This window comes from Colossoma macropomum, unplaced genomic scaffold (genome assembly GCF_904425465.1).
Source record: "Colossoma macropomum unplaced genomic scaffold, Colossoma_macropomum, whole genome shotgun sequence".
In the NCBI taxonomy this organism is placed as follows: domain Eukaryota; kingdom Metazoa; phylum Chordata; class Actinopteri; order Characiformes; family Serrasalmidae; genus Colossoma; species Colossoma macropomum.
The window spans coordinates 43462622-43481001 of NW_023494805.1; the positions used below are offsets into that span (position 1 = coordinate 43462622).

At 40.9% G+C, this 18380-nt stretch overlaps 1 protein-coding gene across 1 annotated transcript in view; it reads left to right on the forward strand.

Annotated features, from left to right (window-relative positions):
- insra (insulin receptor a) overlaps positions 1-17029 on the forward strand; it is a 94837-nt gene extending 77808 nt beyond the window's left edge. Inside the window, exons 10-21 of the mRNA XM_036597563.1 lie at positions 977-1175; positions 4299-4582; positions 5739-5878; positions 7193-7352; positions 7902-8004; positions 8164-8231; positions 9822-10051; positions 10248-10358; positions 11541-11700; positions 12657-12786; positions 14247-14381; positions 15581-17029. Of these exons, the coding sequence (XP_036453456.1) occupies positions 977-1175; positions 4299-4582; positions 5739-5878; positions 7193-7352; positions 7902-8004; positions 8164-8231; positions 9822-10051; positions 10248-10358; positions 11541-11700; positions 12657-12786; positions 14247-14381; positions 15581-15935 (2075 nt within the window). The 3' untranslated portion in view covers positions 15936-17029. The remainder of the gene's footprint in view (positions 1-976; positions 1176-4298; positions 4583-5738; positions 5879-7192; positions 7353-7901; positions 8005-8163; positions 8232-9821; positions 10052-10247; positions 10359-11540; positions 11701-12656; positions 12787-14246; positions 14382-15580) is intronic.
- Positions 17030-18380: the final 1351 nt, after the last annotated feature.

The following is an 18380-nucleotide window of genomic DNA, read 5'->3' on the forward strand; positions in this document are numbered from 1 at the left end:
AAAAGCATATCGCTGTCGTCTGAACAAAACCTTATATCTCCAGAGTGGTAACTTTACAGGAGAAGGAAAAAACCTACTTGACTTTTAATGTAAGTCAATGGAACCAGAATTTTTCCAAGTCATTTTGGGTCGTTTCTTTTGGTCCATTCGTCATGAAATTTACACACAACGTAAAGAGCAACAGGCATTTTCACATTATGTCAAAAACTTCAAAAAATGAAGATATGAGGTTTTGTTCTGGCAGCAGCGATATTGTGACATTTAATTACGATAACAATAAATATTATCGTATTTCCCAGCTCTGGTGTGAAATTGTGATTTTTTTTATAGCGCTCCTTCCCACACCGCGACACCCGTAGGAAACAAGGAGGTATCATATTTTCTTAATTTTACAGTTCATCTACCCTAGGGGTTCTTTATATATGGCAAAAATACAGTGACTCTTCATTGAAGTTGTATACTCGCAAATTTCACCAACAGTTATTGAGCAGTTTCATCTTTGGTGTATCTGTATGATCAAACTCATGTCTAGTAGAAGTGCGTAAATTTAATTTTAATAGCTTAACAACCTTAAAAATTCCTGATTTGTGTTTAACCAAAACTATCACCAGTATCATTTATAATACCAATAATAGTAATACTTTGTGCAGAACAAAAGTGGATGTACTGATTTTACCTGCACATTTGTACGAACATCAGCTTCAACATTAACGTTCCACCTTAAATTGTGCAGCAGGTACAAACTAGCGCCTGTGCAGGCGTCTGAATGTTACTGCTGCGTCATTTAAGGTGGAACGAGAATAAAAAGCTAACTTCTAATCTCTCTCACTGTAGACATACATCAGCTCACAGTAACCGACCCAAAACACTACCGGCCCCCGGGAATTCTCCCCCTCTCCTGATTGTTGGGGTTGGGAAAAATAAGTATTACAGACCAAAACGGACTTTACCGAAGTGCATCTGTTTGTGTTTTCAGGTATGAAGCTACCGTCTCGAGCTCCGACGCAGGTGGACAGTGGCGAGGAGCAGAAGTGGAATCAGACGGAGGAGCATGGTCAGGGGGGGCGCTGCTGTGCCTGTCCCAAAACAGAGAAACAGCTGAAGAAGGAGGCTGAGGAGACAGAGTACCGTAAAACCTTCGAGAATTACCTGCACAACGAGGTGTTCAGGATCAGGTAACCTCACCTGCGCTCTACTGATTACTTCTAGAACTGATTTGACCAATCAATTAATTTAACTGGAATAGAAGCCTCATCGCCCCCTACACTTCCTGTAGTGTATTACAGTCTGTCAGAGTGACTGTGTGGATCATATGAACATTATAGAGGCTTTTTAAATGAAACAGTAGAAGTCAACAGGGGCGAGAAGTCATTGTTTTGTCATTTATTGTAGATATTTGTGAATTCAACTGGTCTCATGGGTAAAACGAAAACAAAGGAAAAAGGGAAATCACCAAGTGTGTCCACTTTTGACACTTTTAAGTGGACAAAATCTGATGTTGTGGCCAGGAACACTAGACAGTAGGCCATGTCGACCCTGCCTACAGATGCTGTTCTTTAAGGGGGAATTCCACCAACTTTTGCATAATTTCTGCAGAATTAAAGGTTAAGATGTAAACAGAGTGGTTCTCAGTGGTTCTGAGTGGTTCAGAGTGGTTTGGTGTGAAACGCTCCGTTCTAGAGAAACTTACCGAGTCAGAACTGTTCACAGTGGTGGTGATAGGAACCAGACGTCCACCTCTAAAAGCTCCCTCACAGAAAGTTCCTACAGTAAATGGTTATGAATTCACTGCCTGATGACTGAGACACTGTTTTATGATAGTTTAGAGAACTTAAACTCCATTCCTGGTGGAGGGATACATGCAGGGCGCTGTGAGGCAAAATAGTCCCCAAAGAAAACTTATTATTTCAGATTTTCCACTATTTTCCATCATCAACATTCATATAAACTCAGAAGACTCGTGTAGGTTCACTGGTGGTTCTGGATAGTAAATAAAATGTCTATATTTGTGTTGTAGTCATGGCGACCCCTGGTTCCTATCACCACCACTGTACAGACATCTGAACCACTTCACACCAAACCACTCTGAGTCACTCTGTTTACACCTCACACACTGAGTTATGCAAAAAAAAAAATTCAAAAATTGATTGAATTCTCCTTTGACCCCTTTGTAACTCGTCAGATGCAGACTGACCTTTGTTCTGGAGATACCTGCTGTGGTCCCTAGTATGCACTGCAGTGCTGAGCAGCTGTGATGGACCTTCAGCATCTGTCTGTCTGTCCAGCAGAATCTTCCACACGGCTCCAGGTCTCACATTCCTGCTCTCCGTCTCTCAGTGAGCCGTGAGTTTAGTCTGTGTGCTGGAGGAGAGATTTTCAGGAGGTCAGCAGAGCCGACGCAGCTTTAACTCTGATAAACCAGAGATGGACAGATTCGCTGCTGTTTGGGGTCCAAACTTTAGACAAAACTATTTAATCCTCCTGTTTTTCCATGATTGCCTTTGTTTCCCAGTTGGCTCCAGTGCTGCATGTATAAACATTCAATCAATCAACCAACCTCTATTTAACCTCGGAGAACATTGAGGGTGACCCTCATTTACAGTGTTGCCGAGTTGATACAGTAAAAAAGGATTGATAATGTGTTAGAATATATCAAAGAATATAAGTCAATTTAATAATAAACATGACTCAAATCAGGTCAATATTTCAAAAAAAAGAAACAATAATAATGAAAATACATTAAAAAAACAATAGAAAAAATATACAACAACAATTAAAGCATAACTAAAACGTGAAAGTTACTAAAATCAAAAGAAGATAAATAAAACAGGAGAATAAGATCAAAAAAGGAAACTAAAATTAAATAAAATGACCTGAAATAATAAAATATTCATGATTAAAACAAGAATATGAATAATCATAAATAAATCAATAAATGGAGAAAAATTAAAATGACAGAAATTCTGAAAATAAGACAATAATAGTGACATTCAAGTAAAAAAATTATAATAATTCAAATTTAAAGGAAAATTCCACTGATTTCTCAAATTTCTGCATATTTTTAGTGGTTGAGTGGTGGTTATGCAGTGCTGACTCCGGTGAAATGGTGGAGCCTTTATTGAGATTTTATTTAGAGCTGGAAACTTGGCTCTGCAGTTAAAAGGCTTCAGCTCCTGAAGAGATTCTGCTCTGTAATATGCGCTGAGTCGTCTCCTCCTGCTGGGGTTTATTAAATAAAAGGAAATAAGAGGAGCTGCCAGCTGCTGTAGTGATTTGGTGGTGGTTCACCACAGGATTCACCAGAAAACCACACACACTGCTCCTCTGCTCCCTCTAGTGGCCCCACATCAAAACAACCTCCTCTTTTAGATCAGATAATCCTTTATTAGTCCAATAGTGGGGAAATTCACAGAGCTACAGCAGCAAAGGGACAGCAAGGAGCTCAAGACAAGAAGTAACAGTAAGATAAAAAATATATGAATAATATAAGCATGATTATTAAAAATACAAAAAAATATATTTGCACTGTAAGGATATTTTAACATGCAGTATTGATTACATTGCACATGGGAATGGTGATGAATTAACAATATAAACATTATAAATAGAAAAAGCAAACAAATGTTTACACTATAGAGAGATGGAGATTTTAATTTTTAGTTAGGGTCAGTTACAGCATTTCTTTTTGTTACTTTATTAAATTTAACTAACTTGGAAGTCAAGCTGTATTATTCAGTTTGAGTATTAGGCATTAACAGTTCCCAAGAACGCCTCGGTCGACAGTCGTTGCTGTTGCACAAAAATACATTTTTACGATATATAAATGTATACAGATAAATACAAGTGTGTGTGTGTGTGTGTGTGTGTGTGTGTGTAAATATATACATATATATACACATTACCAAATAAACAGTAACTGTGTATGCAAAAATATAGTTTTTGACCAGGAGTGCAAACATTTGTGCATGCTACAGTATATATGTGTGTATATATATTGTATAAATGAATGAGAAGTAAGTAAGTTTAAATGTGGAAACACTCTCCTTTTCATATGTGCTTTTAATTTTAATTGAGGCACGATAGAGGCCAGCCAATCAGAACAGAGCTCATTTACATGTCTCAGTCTGAAAGGCACAGTAACAGAAACAGCCTGTTTATTTAAATAAGGGCATTAAAGGAGGTTAAATGAAATGAAATATAAGGAAAAATAAATTAAGCATAAGAAAAATGTAGTATATGAGCTCTTTAATGTAACCTGTAGCTAAGAGATAATATGTACCCTTTATCTGTCTTCTCAGGCCATCTCGGCAACGCAGGTCCCTCGTGGGTGTGGCTAACAGGACGACCTCTGACCTTCTGACCACGCCTTTCGTCCCTCCCAACACCTCGGCCACGCCCAGCCCAGAGGAGGAGGCGGAGGCTAACAAGATCATTCAGTACGTCTACGCAAAAGAGTCCACGGTCATCTCCAACCTCAGACACTTCACCAGCTACCAGATCGAGGTCCACGCCTGCAACCACCTGACCGAACCCACCCGCTGCAGCATGGCTGCATACGTCAGCGCCCGCACCATGCCTGAGGGTACGCAGAGCCATCCAGAGCCACTTACACTGCTTACACACTCACTGCACACTGTATACAGCTGTTAAATTATCTCAAATAGCAATCCTGCTCATTTTGATATCTTTAAAGGGGTATTCCACCAATTTTCCAGAATTTTCTGCCTAATTGAGCATGTGAGATGTAAACAGAGAGGTTCGGTGTGAAATGGTTCAGATGTCTTTACAGTGGTGGTGATAGGAACCAGGCGTCGCCATGACTACAACACAAATATAGACATTTTATTTACTATCCAGAACCACCAGTGAACCTACACGAGTCTTCTGAGTTTATATGGAATGTTGATGATGGAAAATAGTGGAGAATCTGAAATAATAAGTTTTCTTTGGGGACTATTTTGCCTCACAGCGCCCTGCATGTATCCCTCCACCATGAATGGAGTTTAAGTTCTCTAAACTATCATAAAACAGTGTCTCAGTCATCAGGCAGTGAATTCATAACCATTTCATGTAGGAACTTTCTGTGAGGGAGCTTTTAGAGGTGGACATCTGGTTCCTATCACCACCACTGTGAACAGTTCTGACTCTGTAAGTTTCTCTAGAACAGAGAGTTTCACACCAAACCACTCTGAATGACTCTGTTTACATCTTAACCAATTAATCATGCAGTAATTTAGGAAAAAATGGTGGAGTTCCCCTTTAAGATATATATATATATATATATATATATATATATATATATATATATATATATATATATATATATATATATATGTATATATGTATATGTATGTATGTATATGTATGTATGTATATATGTAATATGAGCGAAATTGAACCACTTCATATTCTCAGTCGTGTCTGTAAGGTGAAGCTAGCAGAACTAGAGGAGCAGACAGAGATCAGGTTAGAGTAAACAGTAAAATAAAAGCCTGGAGACGAGACGGGGTGTGTGGAGTCAGTACAGCTTAGAACATATCATTTCAGTGGATTATGGTTCAGTTATGATCCCTGACTAAAGGCACTGAGATGGACCCTTGAGGGACCCACCCCAGTGACAGGAGGGGGACTGACCCAGTGACAGTTTACTACCTTTATTTCTGAGAGTGTTCGTGCAAAACCTTGGAAACATGGAACAACAGTTAAGAGATTAAAGGAGTTTGTGTTTGTTTGTGCAGATCATGCCGATGACATCGTGGGACCGGTCACCTTCGAAGTCGTGGATTATTCGGTCCATATCAGGTGGATGGAGCCAAAAGCACCAAACGGCATGATCATCCTGTACGAGGTCAACTACAAGAGGCTGGGAGACACAGAGGTCAGACGTGCTCTCGCTGCTGAGCCGAGGGTCTATAACAGTAGTCTGATGCACTCTGGCTGCACTTCTGTAAAGATTTATAAATCAGCCATGTTGAAATCGCTCCGTATCAGCAAGCTATTTTCAGCCGTGTGTTCCAGTCGCCATGGTTACCGTCTGCACGCTCAGGGTGGGAGAGGCTGGGCCTCTGTGCTCTTCATGATAGAATACTTTATTAACTGCAGAGGAAATTGTTTTTAAAGAAAACAGGACACAGCAAAGAGGTTTCTGCAAATAAGAGGCTAATGTGGTTAACAAACAGCGAACGCTTATTTCAGGGGTTGCAACCCAAATGTTAAGAAGAGCCATTTTGTCCTTTCAACAAAAATCTACAAACTACTGTAGGCTAAAAAAAAAAACAATATAAACAAAAACTTACTTTCGTCTGCTTTAAGCTTTAGCTTCGCCATTTCTCGCATCTCCAGCAGGAAACCTCTCCTCAAAAGTAGATCAGTTTCTTGTAAAATGTCTCTCAACATTCGATTTTTTACGAGGCTGAAGACGCTTCTCATTCGCCAGCTTCTTGTTCAGATTCTCCCGTTCCACCTTAAATGGTGCCTGAGGCGCCAGAATGTAACTGTTGCACCATTTAAGGTGGAACGGGAGAATTTGAACGCGAAGCTGAGTTCAGCTTCATGACTTTTTAGTGTTTCAGTTTCTCGTTGCAGATTAAATGTATCAGGAAACCAGCTGGAGTGATTATAAACACAAATGAGTCCATTCATCTCCAAATTATCGATGTTTATCTTAAATCTCTCTCTTTGCCGTTTCGTTAGCTACTAGCTAGGTGAGACTGTTATCTGCATTGCTATGGTGACCAGCAGTCTGCGCTGATCTTCAGGGTTAAAGGGTGAATTAGCAGTTCTACATTAACTCCAGAGTTTAAGACCATTTATTGTTAAACTGTGTTGAACGATCAGCAGTTTTATTTTACTGCAAAGGTTAGTGCATTTACACATCCACCCTACAGCAGTTTAGCCCCACCCACTGACACTGAAGTTATGAGGAGCGTTTCAGCCCGGACTGCTTTTCACACGAGGTGCAGTACCAGACGGCCAATCAGAACAGAGCTTATTTACATATATCATTCTTAAGAGTAGTTGAAAATGTTAATGTGACGATGAAATATGGCTGTTTTTGGTACATAAACCCATCACAAAATATAGACGTGAGAAAAATAAAATACAGAAACATTTAGTTTTCTCTGTTTTTCTGGCCGTTTTGTTGGCTGAAGTGTCAGTCAGTGCCTCATGGCTGAGTGTCGTATATTTCCAGGAGCTGCATCACTGCGTGTCCAGAAAGAGCTACATCAGTGACAGCGGCTGTAAGCTGAGAGTGGTGCATCCTGGGAATTACACGGTGCGGGTTCGAGCCACTTCGCTGGCGGGGAACGGATCCTGGACGGAACCCACACACTTCTATGTGCAGGACCCCCGTAAGTGCCGCAGACGCACGACCTCTGAGACTCAGAGTCAGTCAGTTTGAAACGATAGCAGCACATAGACGTTTGTTACAGTGCATCATTGTGTCGTGGTCACTGTGATGCCTCATGGCTAGTACATTAGCTCAGGGACAGTCTCAGCCACCCACAGGAAAACAGTGTGGTATCTTTTACACGCTGAACTGGCCACAATTACAAATGTTGTTGAAACAAAACCTTTAAAAACTCGTTCAGTTTTTCACAATTTGAAAATGCCTCTTGCTCTTTACATTGAGTGGACATTTGATGATCAATAGACAGAATTGTGCCAAAATACCTGGGGGAAAGTCTGGTTACCCTGACGTTAAAAGTAAAATATGTTTTTTCTTTCTCCTGTAAAATTATCAGTTTGGAGATACGAGGTTTTGTCCTGACAGCAGCGAAATATCTGTTACATACTTTTTTCTGCTGAGCGCAGCATCTGATCCATCGTAAAATATGCATTTTCTTTATGAAAGGTCTTTGTTTCATTCGCTGTTGCTTGTGTTGTCCGTCTGGGAGCAGGTGTGGACCCGTCCAACATGCTGAAGATTGTGATTGCCCCGGTCATCTGCATCGTCCTGCTGCTGCTGATGGGATTGGGCGGCTTCATCATGTTCAAGAAGAAGTGAGTGTGTTCGTCCAGAGAGGATGCATGTCTTAATCTTCACACCAGCAGACTTGATTATGTGGTTTCTGACGCTGTGTGATACTTTCCTACTTCGCTCTTGGCTGAAGCCGTTCTAGTGTTTGGAGCTTTGCTAAATGTCTGTTGTGTTTTCTTTAGGCAAACTGAAGGGCCGACGGGACGCCTGTACACCTCACCCAACCCGGAGTACCTCAGTCCAGACGAAGGTGAGTAAATGCTTTATTCTTCCTAACCCTTTAAATCAGGGGTCAGCAAACTGCAGTCCGCCATATACAACCTGCTCAGCCTTTAAACACAGCTCACAGGTGACCGTGGGCAGTCTTCTTCAGATTCTCAGCTCTGATTTACAGGGTCTTAAGGGTCCTTAGTTTACAGGGTGTTACACCATGCACATTAAACAGTATGCAGGGGTGTGCCTTAAACTCGTTTACCTGCTTTACACCTTCGTTAAACTATCATTAGCGGCATTAGACTAGCTTTACCTGCGTTAAACCTTACTTAGACTGTCATTACCTGCGTTTGACTAATGTTGTCTGCTTTACACCTATGTTAAACTATCAGTACTTGCATTAAATTAATCCTACATGCATTAAATCTGTGTAAAACTATTATTAAGTGTGTTATACTAACGCTATTTGGGTTAAATCAATGTTGTTATTACTAGACTAGCATTAACCTGCTTTACACCCATGTTAAACTAACATCACCTTCGTTAGACAAATTTAATGCTTTAAGCCTGTCTCAACTATCATTACCTGTGTTAAAGCAACTGTACCTGCGTTAAACTTACATTAAACTATCGTTACCTGTGTTAAAATAACTCTACCTGCGTTTAACTTACATTAAACTATCGTTACCTGTGTTAAAATAACTCTACTTGCGTTAAACTTGCATTAAACTATCGTTACCTGTGTTAAAATAACTCTACCTGCGTTTAACTTACATTAAACTATCGTTACCTGTGTTAAAATAACTCTACCTGCGTTAAACTCCTGTTAAATTATCGTTACCTGTGTTAATTTAGCAGACGTAAGCCCGTCCACCTGATGAATGTGGAATGTAAAGAGCAGATCCAGGTCACAGCACAGATGACCACAGTAAACCTTAACTGTCTGTCGAGTGGACGAGTGATTCACAGGAAGAGTATGTGTGAGCTGTGTGTGGAGCGCAGTGCCTCTTCCCCAGATCTCACCGTGAGGCTCTATATCTGTCGTGATGATACGCAGTCACAGATACCCAGTCTAGGTGCATAGAAACAGAACATAATACTCACAAACAGAGCCGACTGTCCCTCGTTATTCAGCAGCACTGTGACTGCTTACACCCTGCACACTGACCGCTCACACTCCTCACACTGACCCTTACACAGCGGCCTTCTGAAACACACCGTCTGTCTGTGAAAACAGGAGGGTCTTAAAGAGCTAAAATGCTTATTACAAAAGTTCAATATTTACATTTTTGAAAACTAATTTTTTCATTTTATTACTTGTCACAGATTTATGGGACTACATGTGTGTATATATATATATATATATATATATATATATATATATATATATATATATATATATATATATACACATAAACACACACATATATATATGTGTGTGTTTATGTGTATATATATATATGTGTGTGTGTGTGTGTGTGTGTGTATGTGTATATATATATATATATATGTATATATATATATATATATATATATATATATATATATGTATATGTATGAGACTTATTACATTTAGGTAGTGACATATATAATTTGTATTGACGCGAGTTTGTTCGTGTGTGTTCAGTCTACGAGCCGGACGAGTGGGAGGTTCCTCGGGAGAAGATCAGTCTGCTGCGTGAGCTCGGTCAGGGCTCCTTTGGCATGGTGTACGAAGGTATAGCGAAGGACATCGTGAAGGGAGAGTCGCAGACCCGCGTGGCCGTCAAAACCGTCAACGAATCGGCCAGTCTGAGGGAGCGCATCGAGTTCCTCAACGAGGCCTCCGTCATGAAGGCCTTCAGCTGCCACCATGTGGTGAGAATGAAAACATTAATCGTTACTTGAAACTATTAATCATGATTAATCAAATTAGTTCATATGATTAAAGCAAATAGATCGCAGTTGTTGTGAAAACAACAGTGAAGTCTGTTGTCGCTTCATAAGATTGCATCACCTGAAAATCCTGTGATTTCACAAAGTGAATGGTAACTGCTGTTTTATTGGTTTATAGGTGAGGCTGCTGGGCGTGGTCTCTAAAGGCCAGCCGACACTGGTGGTGATGGAGCTGATGACCCATGGAGACCTGAAGAGCTACCTGCGCTCCCTCAGGCCGGACGCTGAGGTGAGAACACACAAAAGGGGGGAGTAGAGGGGCTGCGGAAAATGAGTCACGTGGGGGGTCCAGATAAAGGAGGGTCAGTCTGCAGCTTAAAAGAGCAAAAACAGGACAGGTGGGCTGCAGTGTAGAAGCCCCGCCTTTATCATGTACAGGAGGATGATGTATAAACCTGCACACAGAGGAAATAAACTGGAGCAGCACAAAAAAATAAACCAAGCAGTAAAACCACAATGTAAACAAAGCAGTAGCGTCAGCACTTTATTGATCAATGATTATTTCTCATTGCTAAAAATTTTAAATCACCATAGCAACTGTGTTCTTTTGGTGAAATTATAAGAAAATAATATATTAGTGTTAATCTGCTAAAGGGGGGCTTTTGGAGGCCAGAGGACTAACTGTATATTTTCACTTTAAAACAGTTTTTACAGTTTTTCTTCTAGAACAGTGTTTTTCAACCTGTTGGCTGCTGCCCCCTAGTGGCCTGTGATGGTACTGCTGGGGGCCTTTAGTGTTGCTTTTTGTTTTGTTTGTCTGTTGTTCTTTTGGGAAAACATGATTACAGAACATAGACAGTTAACCAGATTTTAAACATGACAAATATTCATGTGCTGATTATTTGCAAAAATTAAGCATCAAAAATACCAAAGTATTTAGGCCGAGCTCAGTAATTGGTGTGTCAAAGTACATGATCAAAAGAACAGTCAAGTCAGCTGAATACGTGAATATAATTTTAGTAAAACATCATCATATTGAATTTTTGGATAAATGACTACCAACAAAAAAAAAAAGGTTCTGATTTTTGTTGGTGTTTGTTGCTGTGTGATCATACAGTCCAGCGGAATTTGGGTTATTTGTCTTATATTGGAAACGATGGGGTCAGTTATTCTCCTAGTTGGCTCTTGTGGTCGGTTATGTGGGCCACAAGTTAGAAAAGTTTGGGAACATCTTTTCTAGAACTTAATATGAATGCATAGATCGCTGTTAAATCAGATCTAATAAGATCGACGGACCCCGGAAGGTGTATGGGGGAGTAAATATCGGGGAAATCTCTGAATTCGACCACAGCCTCTCAGTACTTGTGTGGAGATTAGCTCTGAATTTAAGACCCAGTGGAGATCGTTTGTGGTCAGTGGCTGTGGTCACTCTGTCCATATGAACTGCTCCGTGTCTCTGTGTTTGTATCAGAATAACCCCGGCCGGCCGCCCCCCACGCTGAAGGAGATGATCCAGATGGCGGCGGAGATCGCAGATGGCATGGCCTACCTGAACGCTAAGAAGTTCGTACACAGAGACCTGGCGGCCAGGAACTGCATGGTGGCCGAGGATTTCACCGTAAAGATCGGAGGTGTGTCGCCTGTTTTACAGCTTTTAGACACGCCTGGAGCTTCTGTTTCCCTCTGAACAAATATAATAAACATTGATTACTGTAGGAATGGGCGTGGTTATTCAGATATACAGACGTAGGAGCTTATACTAGTTTGGATATTAATAAATCCATCAGGATTTATTCTTTAAACTTGCCTACATTAACTATGTGAGCCAAGTCCGTTCACACGCTGCATTTGGCTAATAAAATAGTCACGGAAGGGCAGTTGGGGCGGCACGGTGGCGCAGTGGGTAGCGCTGTCGCCTCACAGCAAGAAGGGCCTGGGTTCGATTCCCGGCCGGGCGGCCAGGGTCGTTTCTGTGTGGAGTTTGCCTGTTCGCCCCGTGTCTGTGTGGGTTTCCTCCGGGTACTCCGGTTTCCTCCCACAGTCCAAAAACATGCAGTCAGGCTGACTGGACATGCTGAATTGCCCCTAGGTGTGAGTGTGTGTGACTGTGTATGTCTGTCTGTCTGCCCTGCGATGGACTGGTGACCTGTCCAGGGTGTATCCTGCCTTCAGCCCAATGACAGCTGGGATAGGCTCCAGCACCCCACCGCGACCCAGAAGGATAAGCGGTTTAGATGATGGGTGGATGGATGGATGGGCAGTTAATCCTTTTTCGTGCTGTTTGAATATTTACATTTTTAATTATTTGTATTTGAGTTGAGTTGTATTTAAATATCCCAGCAAGAAACTTAGAAGCTGTCTTAACCATGTTTTAGTGAAAGTTGCTCACTGATCTGCAGTTAAAACAGTAGCACAGTTTTCATTTTAAACTACTGTAAAATACTGCAGACGTTTCAGTCTTTGTAAAGCTGCAGATCATCTAATGACGGGACGATGGCCTGAACACGGATCAGAACTGGGTCAAGATTAATCCAGGATATAATTTAGTTTGTTTTTGTTTCTGTCTCCTGATCGTGTCTCCTGGAAGACTTCGGCATGACTCGAGACATCTACGAGACGGATTACTACAGGAAGGGGGGGAAGGGTCTGCTTCCGGTCAGATGGATGGCCCCGGAGTCGCTGAAGGACGGAGTCTTTACTGCCCACTCGGACTGCTGGTAAAACTCTCACCCGCTCATATGATACTTTCTTGGGACACAACTCCAACTGAGTAATGCTGCACATAAACCTATAAATCCTAACCTAATAGTAATCCTAAACCTAACTTAATCCTAACCTAAACTCAACCCTAATCCCAACCTGAACTTAATCCTAACCTAATCCTAACCTAATAGTAATCCTAAACCTAACCTAGTCCTAACCTAAACTTAATCCTAACCTAAACTTAATCCTAATCTAAACTTAATCCTAACCTAAACTCAACCCTAAACCCAACCTGAACTTAATCCTAACCTAATCCCAACCTGAACTTAATCCTGACCTAATAGTAATCCTAAACCTAACTTAATCCTAACCTAAACTCAACCCTAAACCCAACCTGAACTTAATCCTAACTTAATCCTAACCTAATAGTAATCCTAAACCTAACCTAAACTTAATCCTAATCTAAGCTTAATCCTAACCTAAAACAAACCTAATCTAAACTTAATTCTAACCTAAAATAAACCTTATCATAAACTAAACTTAACCTAATCATAATCCTAATCCTAACCTACTCCTAACCTAATTTAATTCTAACAAACTTAACCCTAAACCCAACCTGAACTTAATCCTAACCAAATCCCAACCTGAACTTAAATTTAACCTAATCATAATCCTAATCCTAACCTACTCCTAACCTAATTTAATTCTAACAAACTTAACCCTAAACCCAACCTAAACTTAATCCTAACCTAATCCCAACCTGAATTTAATCGTAACCTAATAGTAATCCTAAACCTAACCTAGTCCTAACCTAAACTAATCCTAATCTAAACTTAATCCTAACCTAAAACAAACCTAATCTAAACTTAATCATAACCTAAAATAAACCTTATCATAAACTAAACTTAACCTAAGCATAATCCTAATCCTAACCTACTCCTAACCTAATTCTAACAAACTTAATCCTAACCAAATCATAATCCTAATCCTAACCTAAACTCAATCCTAACTTAATCCTAACCTCAGTATCTTAATTACAGCTTCCTATAAAGTAGTCGTATTAGTCGTAGTAGTAATGATAGTAAAAGTAGCGAATGTTTTGCTATTATCATTATAATAATTAGTAATAGTAATAAAAGTAGCTGTAACAGTTTTGTTTATTATTATTAATAATAATAGCAGTAATAATAGTAAAATATAATAGTAAATAGCAGGTTTAATGTTTTACTCTTCTAATAATAATTAGTAGTAAAAGTAGCTATAGCTGTTTACTACAATATTAAAAATAATTATTAGTAATAGTAGTAGTAGTAGTAATAATAGTATCTATAACAATAATTTACCTTTATTATTTGTTTATTATTGTTGTTGTTATTATTATTGTTGTTGTTATTATCATTATTATCATCATTATTAGTAGTAGTATTATTAGTGGAGGTCGTTTTAAAGCGTGTCTGTGTTGTGTTGTCGTCAGGTCGTTCGGCGTGGTCCTGTGGGAGATCAGCACGTTAGCTGAGCAGCCATATCAGGGTCTGTCCAACGAGCAGGTGCTGAAGTTCGTGATGGACGGTGGATACCTGGACCGGCCGGACAACTGCGCTGACCGACTGTGAGTCACAGCTCTTAGCGGCAGATTTTACTGACACAGACGGTCAAGATAGAAAAGACGTTTCATCATCACTGCAGAGCACCGAGCTTAAAACGGCCGTCCAGATAATTCAGCTAAAGCTGTGCGTCAGAGTCCAGCTCTCAGCGTAATCAGCGTGTAATGAAACTAACAGACGAGCATCGATACACGTTATATTGGAGTATAGTGGCTAACCTGTTAGCTTGGAGCTAATATATTAGCTTCTGGTTAGCATGTTAGATCAAGGCTAACATATTACAGGGAATCGTACTGCTGGACCATGGCTAGCGCGTTAGCTCGGGCTCACATATTAGCTTGCGGCTAGCGCGTTAGCTCGGGCTCACATATTAGCTTGCGGCTAGCGCGTTAGCTTGGGCTCACATATTAGCTTGCGGCTAGTGCGTTAGCTCGGGGCTTACATGTGCGCAGTGGCTAGCACATTAGATTGTGGCTAAAATACTACACTATACTATGTGCTTTGTTGCTGTATTGTGAGTAGTGTATTAGCTTAGGGCTAACATTAACTTGAGGCTAGTGTGTCAGCTTGTGGCTAACATTGGCTCATGACTAGTGCATTAGCTTGGGGCTACATTAGCTTGTGACTAGCGTGTTATATTGGGGTAAACATATTACAGTGTAGTATATATTGTATCATGGCTAGCATATTAGTTCAGCAAGCTAACGTGTTAACTTGAGGCTAGCGTGTCAGCTTGTGCATAGCGTTAGCTTGTGGCTAGTGCATTAGCTTACGGCTAATATATTAGCTTGGGGCTCACATATTACAGTGTATTATATTATATTGTATCATGGCCGGCATATTAGTTTAGCGAGCTAACATGTTAACTCGTGGCTAGTGTGTCAGCTCATGGATAACATGGGCTTCTAACTAGTGCATTAGCTTTGGGCTAACATTTTAGCTTTGGGTTAACGTTTTAGCTTTGGGCTAATGTTTTAGCTTGGGGCTAACGTATTAGCTTTGGGCTAAAGTATTAGCTTTGGGCTAACGTTTTAGCTTTGGGCTAACGTTTTAGCTTTGGGCTAACATATTAGCTTGGCGCTAAGGTATTAGATGGGTCTCCCATATTACAGTGTATTATATGTGTCGTGGCTAGCGTAGCGTTAGTTAGTGAGCTACCATGTTAACAGCCCTGATGCTGACCTGTCTGCCTTTCCTCTCTCAGACACAACCTGATGCAGATGTGTTGGCACTACAACCCCAAGATGCGTCCCACCTTCCAGGAGATCATCGAGATGCTGAAGGAGGAGCTGCACCCGTCCTTCCAGGAGGTCTCCTTCTTCTACAGCGAGGAGAACAAGCCCCCGGAGAGCGAGGACTTCGACATGGACATGGAGAACATGGAGAGCATCCCTCTGGACCCTTCGTCCTACTCCCAGCGCGAGGGTAGCGCCGACGGGGACGAGGGGTCCGCCGTGGGCCTGAGGGGCAGCTACGACCAGCACGTGCCCTACACGCACATGAACGGCGGAAAGAAAAACGGACGCATTTTATCCCTCCCCCGCTCCAGTCCCTCTTAACGCGGACCCCCGCGTGCCCCCTCCTCCCGCCAGACAAGCTACGCTAGATTCATTCGTTCTTTTATACGGTCACTTTTATCACACTAGCTCCACGGTGCCCTCAGACAGACAGCGAGACACTCAGGACTTTCATTTTCCATTTTTCTCCGCTGCCACACGAGTACCACAGTGCAGGGTGCCACCGACTCATTTCTCCTTTTGTATTTAAAGAAGACGACGAAGGAAAGTGCACAACGTCATCTGCTCCTCTGTTTTAAATGTTGCCAAGTTTCCAGAACTAAATGGAACAAACTGTGAATCTGAACCTCAGACAACCAGACGGCTGCTTATGAACCCCCTCCAGACTCTTCCCTCTCCTCCAGCTGCGGCTTTTCCTCCAAAAAAAACGAAAGAGAAGACGAGGAAGACGGAAAGAAAAGTGGCCTTATCGTATTTGTGGCCTATGTCGAGGTCTTTTGTATTGAAGGTGGACGTCCTAGAACAAACTGCTTTGGGCTACAGGAGCCTCCACTTCTCTCTCTCTCTGTCTGTCTGTCTGTCTGTCTGTCTGTCTGTCTGTCTATCTATCTATCTATCTGTTTCTCTCTCTCTTCAGTATTTCAGATCACACAGAGAATGGGCCGATATACGGACTTTATTTTCTTATTTATTTTTGTTTCTTGTTTTTTCTGAAACATTTACAGCTGAAGGATATCAAACCCGTATTTTCAGGACATTTGGACACAAACAGTTCCTCAGATTGACCAGTAGTTGCTGCTTTGATATATTTTAGTAGATATAGATGATGAGAAAAAAGTATATATGAATATATTATTGATGTTTTTTGTTTTTTTTTGTTTTTTGTACATAGTGGACATGTCGTCGTTGAAGAGCTATTGCCGGTTGTAGAAATGTTTTTACATGTTTATTTTTTTTTCTTTGTCTGTCTGTGAGCTTTATTTTTTTCTAATTCAGAAATCGTACTAATCCCGTTCTGAAGCTCTGAGCCGCTCGCTCAGGTGGAAGTATTCTAGACGGCTTCGGATGTCAACACTTGATATCGATTGAAATTACTGCTGTTAATAAAGCAGCGAGGTGCATTCGAGACGAGAGCATGACGCGCTTCTGTCGTCTTTCCTGACGTGTGATGTGGCTCTGAGTGTTTTTCTGGGGACGTTTGGTCAAACGCAGGGTGGAAACGGATGGTCTTTGATGAAAAGATGGTACTTTAACTACAAAATCGTAGTTGGTTTTGATTTAATGTGATATTTCTGCTACAAAAAGACATTCCAACAAAAATGGACCTTCACCCTCCAGCAATTAAAGAAAAATGCAGGTACAGAACATTTAAAATAGCTGAAGCTGCACTATGTAATATTTGTTGCTGTTAAAACTGAAATATGTCGTTACTGCGTGAGGTGAATATAAACAGGCTAAAATAGCCTGTAAAGCCTGGAATAATCATTTAAAAGTCAGAGTGTCGAGTTTTTCACTCCACGTCGTACGTCTTTACGTATTAACATCACACACAGACTCTGAAAGAAGGTCCGGCTCGATGTTTCGGCCTCAAATGATCTCAGAATCAACATCACACTGATGAAGATGTGATGATGCTAATAGTAGATAATTCACTCAGATCCTCAGAAGCTCCTTCACCGAGTTTACACTGAGTTCTCTTTCAGATTCATCCACTCGGAGAAGAAGCACAACCCACACTAGAGTGTTCTGTGTGCAGTTACACATTTCCACCAGAGGGGGCTCCAAATCCCCAAAACTTGGTGTTCCTGAAAAGAAGTGATTTTAAAAGCACAGTAGCGCGTAAAGTCCATCTGGGCAGTAAGCATTTATTTGATTTATTTGATGGAAAAAAGAAAATGTTCGATAAAGAAAACCCGAATAAATAATCCGCTGTGATTGTTGTTAGTTTAACCATTTCCAAATCTCTCCTGGAGGAAGTCCATTATTTACAGTTACCATCCAACACCTGCTTTATCTAATCAATACTTCATTAACCCCGTAACTTCTCAGGATTATTACATACTGAGGCTTGTTGTTCAGTAACTACAGGGACTTCAGTGTAAACTGGCTGAGCTATTCTTAGATTTTAGAAGTGTGTAATAAAACTTAGCTGTGACCGTTTAAGGGGTCACATTAAATCAGACGCCGCTGGAGGCGTTGAGTATTTGATGCAGCAAGAATCCTCGACCAAATCAAGCTTCACGTCTCCATCAAAGCCCATAGAACCAACCTGAAGCTCTTACTCAGGATACATTATGAGAAGAACCAAAAGACGAGCTGTACGATAAATGGTATTTTTATCGTTATCGCGAGTTTCCATGATAAACATAATTACAGCTGTGATCACAGAACAGATCAAATTGCCTCATACATGTTAATGGTAATGATACCTCAACCGTTAGAAGCCTAATGAGAGCTTCTCTGAGCTGGGACTGAACTCTGCTCTCC